The sequence below is a fragment of the Emys orbicularis genome, chromosome 4 (assembly GCF_028017835.1).
Source record: "Emys orbicularis isolate rEmyOrb1 chromosome 4, rEmyOrb1.hap1, whole genome shotgun sequence".
Taxonomy (NCBI): Eukaryota; Metazoa; Chordata; order Testudines; family Emydidae; genus Emys; species Emys orbicularis.
This window is the reverse complement of record NC_088686.1, coordinates 72,568,804-72,586,122: the sequence shown is the minus strand read 5'-3', so window position 1 is coordinate 72,586,122 and position 17,319 is coordinate 72,568,804. Positions and strand designations below refer to the sequence as shown.

General features: G+C 42.0%; 1 protein-coding gene across 1 annotated transcript; it reads left to right on the top strand.

Annotated features, from left to right (window-relative positions):
- Positions 1-106: 106 nt before the first annotated feature.
- On the top strand, positions 107-14,688 carry EIF2S1 (eukaryotic translation initiation factor 2 subunit alpha). Its single transcript, XM_065403228.1, has 8 exons — positions 107-212; positions 2,122-2,363; positions 5,242-5,321; positions 5,934-6,085; positions 10,120-10,226; positions 12,197-12,294; positions 13,171-13,314; positions 13,874-14,688. The coding sequence occupies exons 2-8, from the start codon at positions 2,123-2,125 to the stop codon at positions 13,997-13,999; spliced, it is 948 nt and encodes a 315-aa protein (XP_065259300.1). The 5' UTR covers positions 107-212; position 2,122; the 3' UTR covers positions 14,000-14,688.
- Positions 14,689-17,319: the final 2,631 nt, after the last annotated feature.

Below are 17,319 nucleotides of genomic sequence, written 5' to 3'. Positions count from 1 at the left end.
GGTCCCTCTATCCCGCCCGGCGGCCGCGGAGACTCTATGATGAGGAGTATGTGATTTCGCGCGAGCACCGCAGGTCCCACGCGCTATGTGAGGTAGGAAGGGGCGGGTTCGCGGCTGCGCAGTGAGGGGGAGGCTGGGTGCACGCTGAGGCGGACAGGGAGGTACTAAACCGAGAGCCCCGGAGCAGAGAGCGGGACCCGGATACCGAGCAGGTACCGCGATCGCCGGCGACCCCAACCCCGCAGAGCGTATCCCCGGCGACCGGGCCCAGCTCGCGGGGCTGGCGGCGACACTGCGTCGTCCGAGACCAGCAGGCCGGGGGCGGCCCCGCCAGAGCCGGCGTGCGGGGCGCAGTGACGGGGGACGCGGCTCCCGGGAGCCCCCTTCCCCCTCCGCGTCCGGCCTCTGTCCCGAGCGCTGCGGGCGGCGCTGGCTGCTCTGTAGGCCGATGTAGGAGCTGGCGGCGGGGCATCCGGGAGCCCCGAGAGCCCGGCTGTAGATTTCTTTGCACCGCCGCTGTGCGTGTTGTCCCTGCGCAGACTAGCGAGATTCACTAGTGTGTCAAGAGAGATTTTTAGACTAAATGTTTTGCCAAATTAAGATGCCTCCTCAGCTTTAGGCTCTTTGCCTTTCTTTCTCCTGTCTCTGGATAGTCTTGCTCGTTGATCCTCTGCTGGCTTGTTCCTTTACGTGTTTCCTCCTTCCTCAAGGGAGGTCGTGAGTGGAAGCATGGTCACTGATCTAGCTGGGTCCTGACCCATGGATAGCTTTCAAGATCAGGACCAAAGCTTTGAACTGACAGTTGAAACAGACTGAGAGCTAGTGGATACGAGCACAGGCCTGGTGTACTCACAGAGGCTTGGCCTGCTGCATTCTGCGTGGTCTGAAGCCTCTGCATTAAATATTCAGGCCCAGACACTGAGTTATGGTCACCTAGTTTTGAGGTGACAAACATGTGGATCTTCATACAGGAAGAAGGAGCAAAGTTTCCTAGCAAGCTAGAGGTAGTGGAAAGCATTTTCTTTTCCAGTGATGCCATCTAGGTTTAGTGAGGATTCCAATGGGGTCTTGGGGCTTCGCTCCATGATGATGATGATTGCCTTCAAGGGAAGGAGAGGAAAGAGTCCCAGCTGGTTCTTGGTATTTCTCTCTCTGATCAGCATCATCTTGCCTTACTTAAGCTTTCTTTGAGCCAGCTGTTCTTTGTCTAGGGCCTCATCAGATCTGGGCCAGTTAGTGTGATCCTCTGTATTGACATCTCCTTTGGAGCCTTGTGCTCGGGCCCCCCAAAAGTGCCCCTTTTAAGATGTTTTTAGAGGGTCTTTCCAAGGATTCTGCACTGAGCCTGGAATGTTCCCCTGTAGGATACGGAGATGCAGTACATTGTCCAGAATCCTCCTCCTTGACCTGTAATACAAAACCTTAATTCCAGCCTCCTACTTTCCCTACACCATTTTATGTGTTGCCCAGTAAGCTGGACTCCAGACGTTTTCCCTGCATATATGCTAGTGTTATTAAAGTCTGAGTTATGATTTTGTGTCACTTTGTGAATCAGGTGAATGCAGGGAGAGTAATTTGTATCTCTAGCCTTTTGAAGTCCCCTATCTGTGGTGAGGTATGGTGTTTCATAGATAATGTGATGCTTGGGTGACAAGCTCAGGGCAGACTTCTCTCTTCAACATGGTATTTCCTTACTTTCAAGGTTTTGGGTGGTTGGACAGGTTGTACCCTGGAACAACCTTAACAGTTTTTTAATGGCTTTGTTTTTCATATTATTCTCCTAACATAGATATCAATTTTTAATGGAATAGCCAAAACCCTTTTGGTTGGACATTTCCTGACCAGATAGGTAAACGGCTTGATATAGTTTAATATTAAAATTGTTAATAATTTCTAAGCCTTAATGAGTACTACTAATACTTAAGCATAAGTTCTACATGCCAAAGTTTATGAAATCATGAGCTAGTTGGGGCACAATTTCAAATTGTGGACAAACAGGGAAACATTTCTCTTCATCCTCCACCTGCAGTTGAAATCTCAATATTTGCCACAATAGTGGATTAGTGGTGGCCAGTGCAGTGAGATGAATAATAATCTCTGCTATTTTTACTCAAACCATAGCATGCCTGGACTAAGCTGTAGATTCTACCAGCATAAATTTCCAGAGGTGGAAGATGTAGTGATGGTCAATGTTCGATCCATTGCTGAAATGGGAGCTTATGTCAGCCTACTGGAATACAACAACATTGAAGGCATGATTCTTCTTAGTGAACTATCCAGGAGACGTATCCGCTCCATAAACAAACTCATCCGCATAGGCAGGAATGAGTGTGTTGTGGTCATAAGAGTCGACAAAGAGAAAGGTATGTTGGGAAAGTAGGTGGAATGACACTTAAGATTGTAATTGTAAAAAGTAATGCTGTTAAACCTGGGATCCTAGCTACTCTTTGAGTTTATAATTGGCTTTTTTAAATATACAGTGGCACAAAGTAGGGCCTGATCCTGCAAGCTGCTGTCCTTGTGAGTTATCCTTACTCAGTCAAGTAGTCCTGTTGGCTTCAGAGGGCCTGCTTATAGGAGTGAGGAGAAGTCCTGTCAAGGAGGATTTGCAGGATCAGGCCTTAAGACTTCTAAAGTTCATGCTTGGTCAACAAACCATAGTGAAATGGCATTTTCTTTTGAAAGCTCAATAGTGCTTCTGCTTGATGATATTGAGTGAGGAAAACTGTGACCATCAATACTACTGGTGCAGTGAAAATAAACATAAATAATGAACAATTTCCTCATTCATACCATACAGTCCATCCTGTGCACTAAATAAGGCAAAGGCAATGTGTACTCAATATTATATGATCATGTAATTAGACTGCATCATATAATGCATACACACATGGGTAGAGGTAAGGTTGCATAGGCAACCTTAACGTTGGTTATTTCCTGACTTTTGAATAATTAGCATTACAACTTGAAAGTTATTTTAATGCATTTGGTATAGGATACAGCATACAAGCTGTCCACTGAGTATTTTCAGATAACAGTGCCACATCTGTATTCTGACCTAAGTAGTTAATGAAACATACAAGCATCCTCTTTTAGAAACAGGAAAATACAGTTGTTTCATTTGTATAGTCCAAGGGTGGCCAAACTTACTGACGCTCTGCACCATATACGACAATCTTCAGAAGTTCGAGAGTCGGGGCACACCTGCTGGGGCTTGGGGCTTCAGCCCCACTCCTGCTGAAGCCCCGAGCTCTGGCAGGCACACCCCGTGGGCTAAAGATCCAAGACACTTCTTCCCCATCATCCCGCTGCAAAGCAGAGGTCCTGTGTTCTCTTCTTCCCCTCACCCCAAGTCTGGTAGGGAGAGTGGGGGGTTTCCACAAGCTGCACTTTAACTGTAAAAGAGCCGCATGTGGCTTGTAAGCCACAGTTTGGCCACCCCTGGTATAGTCTTTCATATAAAATGTGCCCCGTATATACTTGTTCATAAGCCAAATTTTTTTAGTAAAAAAGGGAAGCACCAGAGAAGGGGGTCGGTTTATGAACGGGTATAGAGACACAGCCCCTCCCCCCAACAGAGGGAGCAAGGAGAGGCAGCAGAGCCAGAAGGGAAGAGGCGGGGCCAGAGTCTCTCTGCTTCTGGCCACACTGCTCTCCCCCCAGCTTCCGAAGCAGCTGCAGCTCCGGGGCTGGCAGGCTGCAGCTGTGCCGCTCGGCCCCACCCCCCAGAGCAGGCTGTGGCCGTGCCGCCTGTCCCAGCCCCCTGGAACATGCTGCGGCTGCGCCGCTTGCTCTGGCCCGCCGGAGTAGGCTGCGGCCATGCCGCCCAGCCTGCCGGAGCAGCTCCAGCCAGGCCAGAGACATCCTCCCCTGGTCCCAGATAAGGTGGGAAGGGATGGGATGGGGGGAGAATGGGGGTCCTGGGCTAGGGGTGGGGTCATGTGGGGGGCGGTCACAGGGGTTCCTTTCCTGACCCCCAGCTTCTCCCCTTCAAAACATTTCCCCACCAGTTGCTGTCCTGGCCCATCAGGGTAAGCAGCTGATGCACTGGGACACTTTATTTACTTCGAGTGTCCGCAGGCACGGAGGTAAGCCTAAGTAAACAAACCATCTCGGCCCACCAGCAGGGTCGGCTTATGAATGGGTCATAAAAATTTTCCATTTTTGCTTATCCATCGGGGGGGTGGATCGGCTTATAAACGAACCAGCTTATGATCAAGTATATATGGTATTCCTAAAATACTTATCAGAATTGAATCACAGATAACAGCAGAGAGAGAAATTGAGAGGGTTAATAAGGGAGAGGAAACATTTTCAGATGAGATTTGAAATGAGTTGGAGAGATGCAGAAAGTCTGTTCCAGATGAGAGAAGCTGCACTGAAGGATACTTTTTACCTTTACAGATTTCATTCTCCTTTTAACAAACTCTTGGGATCATCTGTGTCCCTTATTGAACCCTGAGAGGAACTCCTGTGATGGACTAGTTGGGATGCCATTTGGAACCCATCAGTGCTGCTACTTAATCAGACAGGATTAAGCAATGGAAGACATGCCTACCTGTAGTATCTGAGCATGCTGTGCTCTCATTTCTTACATAGATATGATCAAGGAACTGCAACAGAAATTGAGCCCAGATCTTGGCTATCATACTGTAGAGCCTTACACATCTAAACTACCAAGAATGCCAACTTCAAATGGTTTCTTGTGAAATGCCACCAAAAATATCCCTTTTATTTAATTTTCTGTGTGCCGGCGTTGTTGTCACTAAGAATGTGCACAGCTCTTGGAAGAGTAGTGGCTAGTTAATTGCTGAAGTAGAGCATAAGGAGAAACTTGTACTAAATTTTGGGGCAAATGCTCTTAAATGGAAGCAGTATTTAAAGAATGTTGGTGACGTGAAAGGTAGCTGTTTTAAGTTAATTTACAATCCAAAGAACAAATTTTAATATGCTAAAACAGGTTCACTCTTCATGTTATTCATCTCTGATTAAATTATTCTGAAAATTCTGCTTTGCTTGTAACTGATCTCAGTGGCTGATGTGTAAGGCATGGAGAGAAAGCAAAGGGAGAGCCCTGATCCAAAAGCAAAGTATATTGCTAGCTTTTTCCTTGAAATAGTAAAAACTTTCAGATGTGGTGGTGAGGATTGGCATTTGTCACTAACGTAAGTGAAGTGTTTGTACTCTGAACACTGAAGTACACTGAAATTGAATCTTTCAAAATGTTTTGCCTCCTGTTAGGTTACATTGACTTGTCAAAGCGAAGAGTTTCCCCAGAGGAGGCAATCAAATGTGAAGACAAATTCACCAAATCAAAAACTGTAAGTTGTTGTCTGCACTTTACGTTACTTGGCTGCCTTCCAACCACGTACATTGCCAACTAGCTCCATGCCAAGAAAACCATAGAGAGCTGAACTGTTGTGAAAATGAAATGTTGTTCTAGTTCCTTTAACACACTTTGAAATATATGGCTGGGGTTTAGACTGGGAGCTGGGAGTCCTGGGTTCTCTTTCCACCTCCGTCACTGACTGACGCATGTTGTTTAATATAACACTCCTCAAATGGGTATAAATAATATCACCCTCACACACGTGCAGTATAGGGTAATGTTGATAAAGCACTTTAAGATACTTAATAATTGCATAGGGTTTAGTATATAATTGCGCTATGCAATGCCGGGTAGGGAAAATCCTACGGTGGCAGCAACCTAAAGCTTTCAATTGATAACTCTTTAGAATTGCTGCCTTTTATCTGAACGTTCTTTACTCTGACTATTTGTATTGCAGTAACACCTGGAGGCTCCAACGAAGGCTCCGTTGTGCACTGTACAAACACATAGTAAGGGGGGATAATCCCTGTGCCGAAGAGATTACACTTTAAATAATATTCTTCACTGAGGTTCTTCATCCCCTCCCTTTTTCTGTTTGTCCTAGGTTTACAGTATCCTTCGCCATGTTGCTGAGGTGTTGGAATACACCAAGGATGAGCAGCTGGAGAGTCTGTTCCAGAGAACTGCCTGGGTATTTGATGACAAGTACAAAAGACCAGGATATGGTGCTTATGATGCATTCAAGCATGCAGTCTCGTAAGGGCACCTTTTTACTCTTATTGTTTTAGTTCCATAGCTGCAGACAAGTGTTTCTCAGAATAGAGCCATCAAAATTTTCCTCTTAGCCCATTGGACAACTGGCAGCGTTTGTCTCACACTGGTCAAATAAGTCTCACAATTCCCAATTTTTGTCTGCCACATGCCTGTTTTAGATAACATCTGTTTCAGACAGCACCAACGTGGTGCTCTCATCGGAGCTCTTTAATATTGGGAACTAGATTCCAAGGATTCTGCCGTATTCTCCCTCGAGTGTGTCCTTTTGCACAGGCCGGTTTTAAAAGTAATTGGCTTTGGTATGGAGAATTTATTGAGGAACTCTCTGAGTAAGGTGTTTGAAAACAGAATGGGTTTATAAGTGCTGCCAATCTGGAGGAAACATGGCATCATTAAGGAGCCTTACAGTACTTTTCTCACACACAAAAAAAAGTAAAGGGTTTAGCCTTTGTGTCTTTGTCGGTTTCCAGCTCACTTAAATCAAGCTCCTCATTAACTTGTTTTCTTCTGTGGTCATTGCTAGGGCCCTACCAAATTCACAGACATGAAAAACGCGTCACGGACCGTGAAATCCAGTCTTTTGTGTGCTTTTATCCTATACTATACAGATTCACAGAGGAGACCAGTGTTTCTCAAATTGGGGGCCCTGACCCAAAAGGGAGTTGTTGGGGAGGGGGGGGAGTAGTCCACAGTATTGCTACCCTTACTTCTGCACTGCCTTCAGAGCTGGGTGGCCAGAGAGCGGCGGCTATTGGCCGGGCGCCCAGCTCTGCAGGCAGCAGCGGAGAAGTAAGGGTAGCAATACCATGCCATCCTTACTTCTGCGCTGCTGGTGGTGGCGGCTCTGCCTTCGAATCTGGGCTCTCGGCCAGCAGCCGCCACGCCAGCTGCTCCACTCTGAATGCAGTGCCGCCACCAGCGGCAGTGCAGAAATAAGGGTAGCAGTACCGCAAACCCCCCTACAATAACCTTGCAACACCCCTCCCTCACCCCACAACTACTTTTTGGGTCAGGACCCCTACAATTACAGCAATGTGAAATTTCAGATTTAAATAGCTGAAATCATGAATTTACAATGCTATGTGAATTTGGTAGGGCCCCTATAGTGGGTGCAAATCTTTTTTTTTTTTTTTTAATGACTTTCAGAAGCTACATATGCCAGATTGTTCCCTACTGCATCAACTAGATCTCGTTTCACTTGTCTCCAAATTAGGTGTTCCCAAGTATATGCCTGTATTACAGAAACACAAGTGTATTGAGGTTGATCTGTTTGAAGTTGATGTTGCTTACCTCTAAGGCTGTGTTTCTCGACCTTTTTGATACCAGGGACTGGCTTGCTGCCTTCCTAAACTTTATCAGGGATATCTCCGGGACGGCACTGGTCCATGGGACAGTTGTTGAGAAACACTGATCTAAGGGATTGGAAGCAGAAGCTGTGCATCAGTTGAAATAGTTTGTACTGAGATACAGGCCATTCACTTACACACTGATTTGTTAAGACATGCAGTTCCTCTTAATAGTGCCTTCACAAAAGACTCAATTGGCAAACCAAAATTGGATTTTTCAGAAAATACTTCCCCCTCTTCTTTCTTCCCATTCTAAAATACAAAATCTAGAAAAGTGTAACTTCAGTCCACCTCTAGGTGTCAGTGACTGGTTATTTCAATCTGTGCATGTTTTCGTATGTCCACCTGGAGATTCAGGGCTTTTATTATAATAATACTGGTTTTGAATCCTCCTTAAATTGTATCTGTATATTGTGTTTTGAGATAACTTGAAGTATTGTCAATTGGATTAACAAGGCTCTTGGGTCGTATTTAACATATGTCTCCCATGGAGAAAGAGTTTTAGTTTAATGAAGGGAAGCTCACTGATTAATGGACCATCAGGGCACATTGCTCCAAAAGGAACCCCAAAGCTCACTGTCATACTGTGAGAAACACTGTGGTATTGACCTGGAGCCCTTTATATAACTAGGGCTATTTTGAGGATTAAACCTGGAAAACTCACTGCTCAAATCTAATTTTCAGAATTAGGGGAACCCGCCCCACAACTTTTTTAAAGGGTTATAAGAAAAAATTGTATCTGAGAAGTCAGTATGTAATCATGTAATTTATCTTAATACATATGTGGAAAGGTCAGAGTTAAGATTCCTCAGGCAAACGTGATGCTTTCAGATTTTTTGAGAGTTTGTGCAACCAAAATGCATAATTGAATATATATTCCAAACAAACTACATTGAAAGCAAACAAAGGAACAACAGTTATTGGTATCGGTATGTGCACTAGGTGCAGTAAGCATTCTCATCAACTGTAGTCTTAAATCTTAACCTTTGCACTGTTCACGTGTATAAACTCAAATTTTGGTTTACATTTTCAAGGGCTGAACATATAATCGATTTGATTTTTTTCTCTTCTGATTACTGAAAAGTGATTGGCTTTGGCATCATATCTTTCTTGGTGTGTACAAGGACAAATTAACCCTCAAAACAAATATATCATTTACATAATAGCATACCCAGGGCCAGATTTTTAAAGGTATTTAGACACCTAAAGATGCAGATTGGTGCCTAGGTGCTTTTGAAAATCCCAGTAGGTGCCTATCTGTATCTTTAAGCATCTAAATAACTTAAATCTGCCCCCCAAGTGTCTGCTCATTAAAGGGCCTTTTGAATTTTGTGGAAGTCTTAATTCGAGTATGTGCAGGATCAGGCTGTAAGTTAGGAGACTGGATATTCAGACTTGACAAGGGCACCATATTCCCCCATATAAATTCATATTTTTCAGGATCTAAACAGTATGACATAAAATCTGTTGGTTATAGTTTGATCATGTATGCCCTTATGCTACATTTCTGCATGTAAAATCAATAAAGATTGCATCATAAGATGTTCGAAATTAAGTCTGTTATGCAAAGCATTCTGGTTCATACGTCCTAGCTAGTGGGGTTACAGGTGGGGCTCGTGTTGCATTTCAGAGAACCATGATTTGTTTTTGGTTTGACTAATCAGGGCTTGCAAAGGGAACTATCAGGATGTTGGCTTCCTAGGCAATAGAGGATGACTTGCTCAGGAGATTGCTCTTATGCAGCAGTGAAATGACAAGGGGGGTCTAATGGGGAAAACTTGTCTGTGAAGAGCTTATCCGTTATTATTAGTTACATGATTATGTATTTGCCCTAGTCATGGAGCAGGCCACCATTGTGCTAGGTGCTGTACAAAAACAGACTATTCCTGCCCCAAGGAGCTTACAATCTAAGTGGGCTATCCTGTTCATTTTAGCAGTGTGCTGAATGGAAGCAAAGCAGCACTAAAGGGAAATGCTACCACTTGTGACCCTGTCTAGGTCAGCAGCAGCAATTTATCAACTCTACTGCCTGAGCTAAAAAGACCTATGTCTGTTAGCCAAGTGTGGTGCAGCTACCACAAGAGGGAGTCAAAGCGCCATAATGAGTGGGTGTGGGCTACGTAGTCTTATTTTCTCTTTCATTTATAGAGTAGTATTTGCCCCTCACCAAAACATTAAGGTATTTGATTAAGCCATTATTTTAAATCTCTGTGTCAGGGTTTCTCTTTCACATGAGCATAGCCTCCTTTGCATAAGGGATGGAGTATGAGCTCCATATAGCTGGCTGCATTTTTCACTGCAAATATAATGTACATTTGATGCCAGACAGAAGTTATTCCCTCCTTTTGATTAAAATGAGTTTGTCATGCAGTCTTATTTCCTCCACATAACTTGAATGAAAGGCCGAGGCAACTGTGCTTCTCCCTTACCAAGAAATATGTCCACAGCAAAAGTATTTTTAAGTGGATGCCTTTATTTCTCTCCGTTGTTTAAATGGTTTCTTAACAAAGCTTCCCCTTTCTCTTTGCACAGCAGATCACTTTGTCATTATACATAACACTATAGGAGTAGTACTACATGTTAATACTGCTGCTTGTGTCTCATCTTGTCCTTGTTTGTACAGTTTATAGATCACTAACATTATGTTTAACATTGCTTTGTTTGACTCAGAGACCCTGCAATTCTGGATGGACTAGATTTGACAGAAGATGAGAGACGTGTGCTGATTGACAACATAAATAGACGACTGACACCACAGGCGGTCAAAATCCGAGCTGGTGAGTCCTAAATGGACAATAAGTTGAAGCCCAGAGCCCCTATACACAACACACAGTCACTGAAATCAAGTTACCAAGCACAATGTAAAATTATAAACCCAATTAAAATAATTACTACCTCTCAGTGACAATATTTGAATGAAATTGCTGTTTCAGAATTGGCTATCCTTGAATAAAATGCCTTTCAGATTACTGTCTGTGTCCTCCTACCTCTAAATCCCATGGTACTTCTGTATATTTTTTGGAGGAGAGAGACTGTGGCTCAGGCAGGCTGAAATGACACTAACAGTGGATTACCTACTAGTCCAATCTAAGAAACATTGCTCTCCTCCCTTAAGTATTCCATAGGCTTCTTTCTGATATTTGAACATTTGTATTGCTAATCACAGAATCCTTTTCTCTGAAAGCAGCTTCTTGATAAGTAATCCAGTCCATCTCCTTGAACTGGCACAAGACTGATTAAAATATTCATCGGCTGTTATTGATTACACCTTTGAACCTGTCTAGTGATGATGATTTTACAACTTCCCTTGATCACATCTCCTGTTACCCAAAATGTTAGTTTCTCTGACTGCATGTTAAGCTCATTGCTGCTTGTTATGTCTTCCCTGACAGGATGATTGAGCCCAGTGTGCTCTGCTAAAAGCATTAATCTGGCTGTTCAGCCACATAATTGAACAAGCCACAAGCACAGTTACCAACTAAACAAATGTCAGGCTGTCACAAAGGGGTAGAAAATGCCTCTAGTAAAGCATTCTAGGGCAATCAGCCTTATGTTTTTTTATTATTTTGGTTGGGGTGGAGAGAATAAGCCATATCTGGGTTTAGGGAGGTGAAGGGAATAAGCCATATCTGGTTTAGGGAGGTGAAGGGGATGGCTCAAAGTGCGGGGGGGTGAAACTGTTTGTGCTAATACCTAAGGCTGTTACTTCATTGCACCATATGAATTAAAATTAAGATTTTACATAGATGCATAGATTTTGATTTCCAAATCCTGCTTATATACTGAATTAAATCACCAGAACAAAAGCTCTTTGATTAGAGTCTCATAAAATGACTTAGAATGAATGTTCCCTCATTTAGTTTCGATAGCCTGTTGTGTTATTTTGACAGTCCTAAGTTGGATTTGAACTCTTTGTTTTGTAAGAAAATAAGGAATTTTCCTGTGGGCTTTTAGAGGTTAGTCTGAGGCTGACTAAGATGTTTACTTTGTTATCCAAATTTAATTGCAACCACTAAAAATGGTGGGGTATTGTGAATCACCTGGGTGAGAGACTAATCTACAAATGACTGCTTTGTGCAGCAATTATATATGGATATAGACATACTAAAACCTTTGTCTGGTGACTAATCAGGTAATAATTAGCAAATAGGAGCTTCATGGTTCTGAGTCCTCTTCAAACAGACAATACAAAAAAACCAAAACATGGTAATCCTTTCTACTGTAAACTAATACGATAGTATGAAAACTCCCAATACTGCTGGGGAGGGGCCTCAGACATTAATGTTGGCAGAATTTCTTGGTTTTCAGGTGACGTTTCCTTTAGTTTGAACTTTTTTGACAGTGCTTTCATTTTGCAATCTTCTGTTATCACTTTTTTATATTTTGAAGTTGCATCTAAGTCTCTTTCCACTTTACGAAATGAAATTATATGGTTACTGACTTAATTTGGTAGATTCTTTTATTAATTATTCAGTATCTTATCATTTCAAAGCACTCTCTAAAGACTGTTAATCATCAAAGAACTCTTATGAGTTATGTAAGTATTTTCATCATTTTATAGATAGGGAAACTGCAACATTCCTGGGTATCCCATTTTCAAAGGGTACTGAAGCTGTCCTGAGAGCTGACTAGTAATGATTAATTTTTTTTAAAATAGTTTTCCTTGAAAGAATTGTACCGTGTTCTATAATTGATGATTTTTGAATATTGTATTATTCTTTGCATTAATTGTGTTTCTTTGTCTTAGACATTGAAGTTGCCTGTTATGGTTATGAGGGCATTGATGCAGTGAAAGAAGCTCTGAGAGCTGGTTTGAACTGTTCCACGGAGAACATGCCAATTAAAGTAAGTGACTCTGACCTATGTCAGGTGACTGGTGCCAGGAAGTAGTTTAGTGTCTTATCTGGGTGCCTATTAATCATGTGCATTTCTCACCCTCTTCCCAGCTAGGTGGACAAGTCATTCCTTTGTATCTGAAGGGACCTCACAGAGTCCATTCTATTAAATTAGCTGACAGGGATAACCAAGGCAGGCCATGTTCTAGATAAAACCCTGTTTCTTAACACCTGCTGTTCCTGGATATATACCTGCAGTATTTATTTCCAAGGACCAGCTTGGGAAATGAGGGGATACTTTTAGCCCCAGTGTGTTTGGGTTCTCATGCTGAATTTCACACAGTCTTCTGCCCGAAAAGTTTTAGTATACTGGGTGCATTCATGGATAATCATTTTCCAAAGACCCTGAATCACCTTTTATCTTCTGGGAGCAGCTAGAATGTCTTTTAACAGAGCAAGTAAACTCCACTTACCCAATCTACTCAGAAAAGTATGCAGTCATTGCCTCAGCATTTCAAACATCAGTTGTTTGGAAAAAGTATATGATGTGCTACTTTGTCACTCTGTTCTTCCATTTGCCCATTTCTAAAATAAGGATAATACCCACTTTGACAAATTCCCTAATGGAAGGCACTATATAAGAATTACTATTCTAATGATGACTATAAAGAAGTAGACAGGGCTGTACATTCTCCTGTATGCTTCTAAAACCAAAAGCTTAGTTGTTTTATCATAAGTGGTTCATGCCGCTTGAGAAATGATGGATACATGTTCTTTGCACTGTGGTATATGTCAATCCTTTTTTAAAAGGGCAATATTGGTCGCTTCAGTTTTTGTTGTCTGTTTCTTTATCATTGAATCTGCCTTTTTTCTTCAATTTTTATAGATTAATCTGATAGCTCCTCCTCGTTATGTGATGACCACCACAACGTTGGAGAGAACTGAAGGCCTCTCTGTTCTGAACCAAGCCATGGCTGTCATTAAAGAAAAGATTGAGGAGAAGAGAGGAGTCTTCAATGTGCAGATGGAGGTGAGAACTGTTTCTGTATTAAAATGCACCTTTTTTCCTAACTATTTTAGAGCGGAGGAAGAAATCTCAGTGGAAAACTACCATTACCAAAAAATAAGTGGTACCTTCTTTGAATTGAACAAATATTGTTTCTGCTTAAACATAAACTGTCAGTAACAAACTTTATTTACCAAAAATACTTCCCTGTGTTCCTGATAAACTTTGTTTATAAAAATTCAGATTTTTAGAAACTTTTTAAATGCTAGGTAGAAGTGGTTTGTTTAATTTTTTTGCATTTCCAGTCAAACCAGGTTTTCTTTGCACTAACACGCTAGTGTTTGTTTCCAGTACTGCAGGGAATATTGAAACCATAAAAAGTCACAAAATCATATTGAGTAGTAATATTTTTGTTTTTCATTGTGTACATTTGAATCAGTTTGATCTCTTGCTATACATTTAGGATGAGTACCAACAGAATAATTTGGTTTATTTTCTTTCCTATCTGTGATATTTTGCACCAAATATAAAAGAGGTTAAAGAAAACCAAATGTTAATGGTATGTGTGTGTCCTGTCTTTCAGCCCAAGGTGGTTACTGACACAGATGAGACTGAGCTTGCAAGGCAACTGGAAAGGCTGGAGAGGGAAAATGCTGAGGTGGATGGCGATGATGATGCTGAGGAAATGGAAGCTAAAGCTGAAGACTAAATTTCCTGGGATGAGTACCAGTTAAGGAGAATATATGATAAATTAGACACCCAGATACAAACACCCTGGACTGAAAGTTTCCAGTATCAAAAACTCCAAAAGCAGATACTTTCTTAAAATATTTGAATGTTTTAAACAGACCAACATGTGGAACCCTCTCTTAAACAGCATTTGCTCTTGTATAGAACTTGCGCAAATTGAGTTCTTCAAACGGAAGGTATCTACTTTCACTGTAGACTCAAATCCAGTGGCCCAGGGAGGGATCATAGACCTTTGCTTAACATTTTCATATCTAACCACTCCAGATTGGCAACTGTTTCAGGTCAGTGCCTCTGTCAGTGAGGTTTCCTGGGAGCACCAAAACCGAGCGAGCCTAACACTTCTACACAGAATGTATTCAAGCAAATATTCAATAAATTTCTGGGATATTTAACTTCAGGCTTCTTTTTTCTTGTCACATGTTCTATAGTATTATGAATGAGGCGTTGAAGGGGGCAGTGAAACTTCAGTTTTCTTTTGGAATGGAAGCAGTTTATATATATTATATATGAAGTATAATCTCCTTGGTTTAAAAGAAATCCAAATATTTTTCTTAATACATTTTATAAATGCAAACTTTACTCAATGGATGATGTTTCCTTTGCTTTTGTCTGTATAGGTTGTTTTAGAGAATGGAAACTTTGAACAGAGCTTGTTACCATTTCAATAAATATAGTTAATGAAGAAAAGATATATAGTTGCACTTTGCTCCTAGAGGTGTGCATACTAGAATGATACAACACATAGCTGCTGGCATCTTCCTTTGCTCGTACTTTTAAGATTTACTTGGTTGTCCCTGAGTGGATGCTGCCACATAAAAACCTTGAGCTGAGAGGGACTTTGCAGTGATCACTGAAATGTGAGCCCCAAATCTGGTGCACACTAAAAGTGACCATTTTAGATTCTTGGAGGTGGATGATGGAGAAACAAGATTCCCCCACCAAGCAATCTGCAAGACTGCTATGTTATCTTCCTTTTAATTCTCTCTATAGAACCCACCTTGGCCATGATGCCTACAAAACACTTAATAATGTTTAGGTGGCTGGTGTGCGGTGACCACTATCTATTACACCTTATGCACCCCTTGTCTGTTCTATCCATCTATTATTTTTTGTCTTATAAGCTGTTTGAATCAGACTGTCCTGGCTCATTATATGCGTGTACAGCGCCTAGCGGAATGGGGCCCTGATCCTTGATTGGGCCCTATAGGTACTATATACAAACATTCTGTCTTAGTGTAAATCACCATAGAGCACAGTGAACATAATACACAGGAGTCATCGGCCAGCAATCTTCCTCCATGTTTCACAGTCTTCTCATGGCCTTGAGAAGTGTGCCATTCCGCATCCCATCCTGAAAGCCACGTCCTCGAACCACACTTGCCATGGGGCCCCGCCCTGCACCTGGCATCAGTCCCTACAAAACATGCTCTCCAACCCACATGACCTGTAAACTCAAGTTTTCTGTGTCTGATTCTTTATATCTGGTATCCAGTTATGCTTTTAATTTGGGAAATTACCTCCTCATTACTCATTTGGGAGGTATAGCTAATGTACAGCAATCGCCTACAGCATTTCAGTTTAAAGGCAGAAAACCTCTTAATGTCCTTGTTTCTTAGCATCCATGTCTTGCATGCATTGAGCAAGATGCTGAAGATAAGAGACTGCAGCAGTTTCATTTTAACTTTATGAATGTTTTTGCTCCTCCAAATCGGGTGAGTGTCGCTAGAGCAGCAATTGCAAGTCCAGTTCTATGTCTGATCTCTAAAAGTTGTTTAGTGTCCGTGGTAGTCATACTACCCAGATATTTGAAGTGCTCAATGCACTCCAATGCCACCTCAAATTTTGGTGGGAAATATCTTTGCCTTTTCAACAGACTTAAATGTCACCATTTTCTTTGTCTTTTTCATGTGATATCTTTAGACCTAGCTTCTGTGCTTCTACTGCTACTCATCTTAGCAAATTTTGCACCTCTTCTTGTGACAATCCAAAATACAAATAAGTGCCATTGCAACATGGGAGGGAAAGGAATGCAGAAGGGATTCATATGGTGAACAGATGTGTTGCAGTCCATGCTTGAGTACCAATAGGGGAAGCTGGCACACACAACCCTGATGACATTTAAAAAAAAAAAAAAAAAGGAAAGTCCAATGATCAAGCTTTGTGGAATTGTTCATTAAAAAAAGTTACAAGGGTGTATGCCTTCATTAAAATGTACAACAAAGTGAATTTGCAGTTTCTTATTCATGATACCTTTAAGTCACTTGGGTTGTCTTCTAGAAAGTTAGTGACAGCCACGTCAAGATGTGAAGTCCTGTGTATGTATAGCAGGCTGCTCCTCCCTGATAATCTAAATTCCCTCTTTATCAGGTCATTAGAACTCTGTTCCAAGCCTGCCCCACAGAGGGTGGTTTAAAAGAAAACCACACCCAAAAGTAGTGAATTGACTTCCTGGGCTTGGAATATATCTGTATGCTGACAAAAGAATTGTATGTATTGTTTAAAGTATTTTCCTTCTGTCCTGATCTGTGAACCAAATTAATATACTAAAGTGAGGCACTCAGAAGCAAGCAAACTGGCTACAGTAATTCTAGCTTAAGGAAGAGTTAGAGCTATTTCTGTCTGCCAAAGGGCTACCATCTGTATTAGCTTGAAGGGTTGTGTAGATAGGTTAATGATGTAAGCTTTGTTTCCATCTCTTACAGTCCAGTCTAAAGCTACCTAATTTCAGATCATTCTCTAAATAGAGAGGCTCAGTATACTGCTGTACCTAATTGTTTGAGATTATCTGCTGCTCCTTTAGAGATAGCTGAGATTCAACGACTGGCACCTTCCTGAGCTGATGAGGCCAATATCCGAGCAACCTAAGATGATTGCATTTGAACCACTTACCCCCCCGCGCACACACACACACACACAGCCCCGACAGATGGAGTTAGGCTCTGCTGTTGCTTGAACAAATCCTAGCTAAGAATTTTGAATAAAAGAAAAACCCACCTGATGTTTTTCATTTGTAGTGAAGGCACTAGCTAGAGCAAGGTATTATTGATTATGTTGAGAGGTTTGTCAGCTAGTCGTGCGTCATGCAGCATGCAGTACACTGCTGGCCTTGGTTTCACTGGTTTTCAGTAGGTCAATGGCTGTTTCACAGGGTCACTGCAGTGATGCTCTGGAACTACTCCATATGAAGCCAGCCAGGACTCCAGGGGAGCAGGACTCCTCTCTCTGAGCATACTGGCTTCAGGGCAAGATGCTCACACAGCTTCGACCTTCCTGGGTCTG

What these genes read in the sequence shown, in the direction of transcription:
- EIF2S1 (XM_065403228.1), top strand. Translation starts at nt 2,123, where the DNA reads ATGCCTGGACTAAGCTGTAGATTCTACCAGCATAAATTTCCAGAGGTG. An exon ending in AAGAGTCGACAAAGAGAAAG is followed by an intron (nt 2,364 to 5,241) that starts GTATGTTGGGAA and finishes GCCTCCTGTTAG; the next exon opens with GTTACATTGACTTGTCAAAG. An exon ending in CGGAGAACATGCCAATTAAA is followed by an intron (nt 12,295 to 13,170) that starts GTAAGTGACTCT and finishes CAATTTTTATAG; the next exon opens with ATTAATCTGATAGCTCCTCC.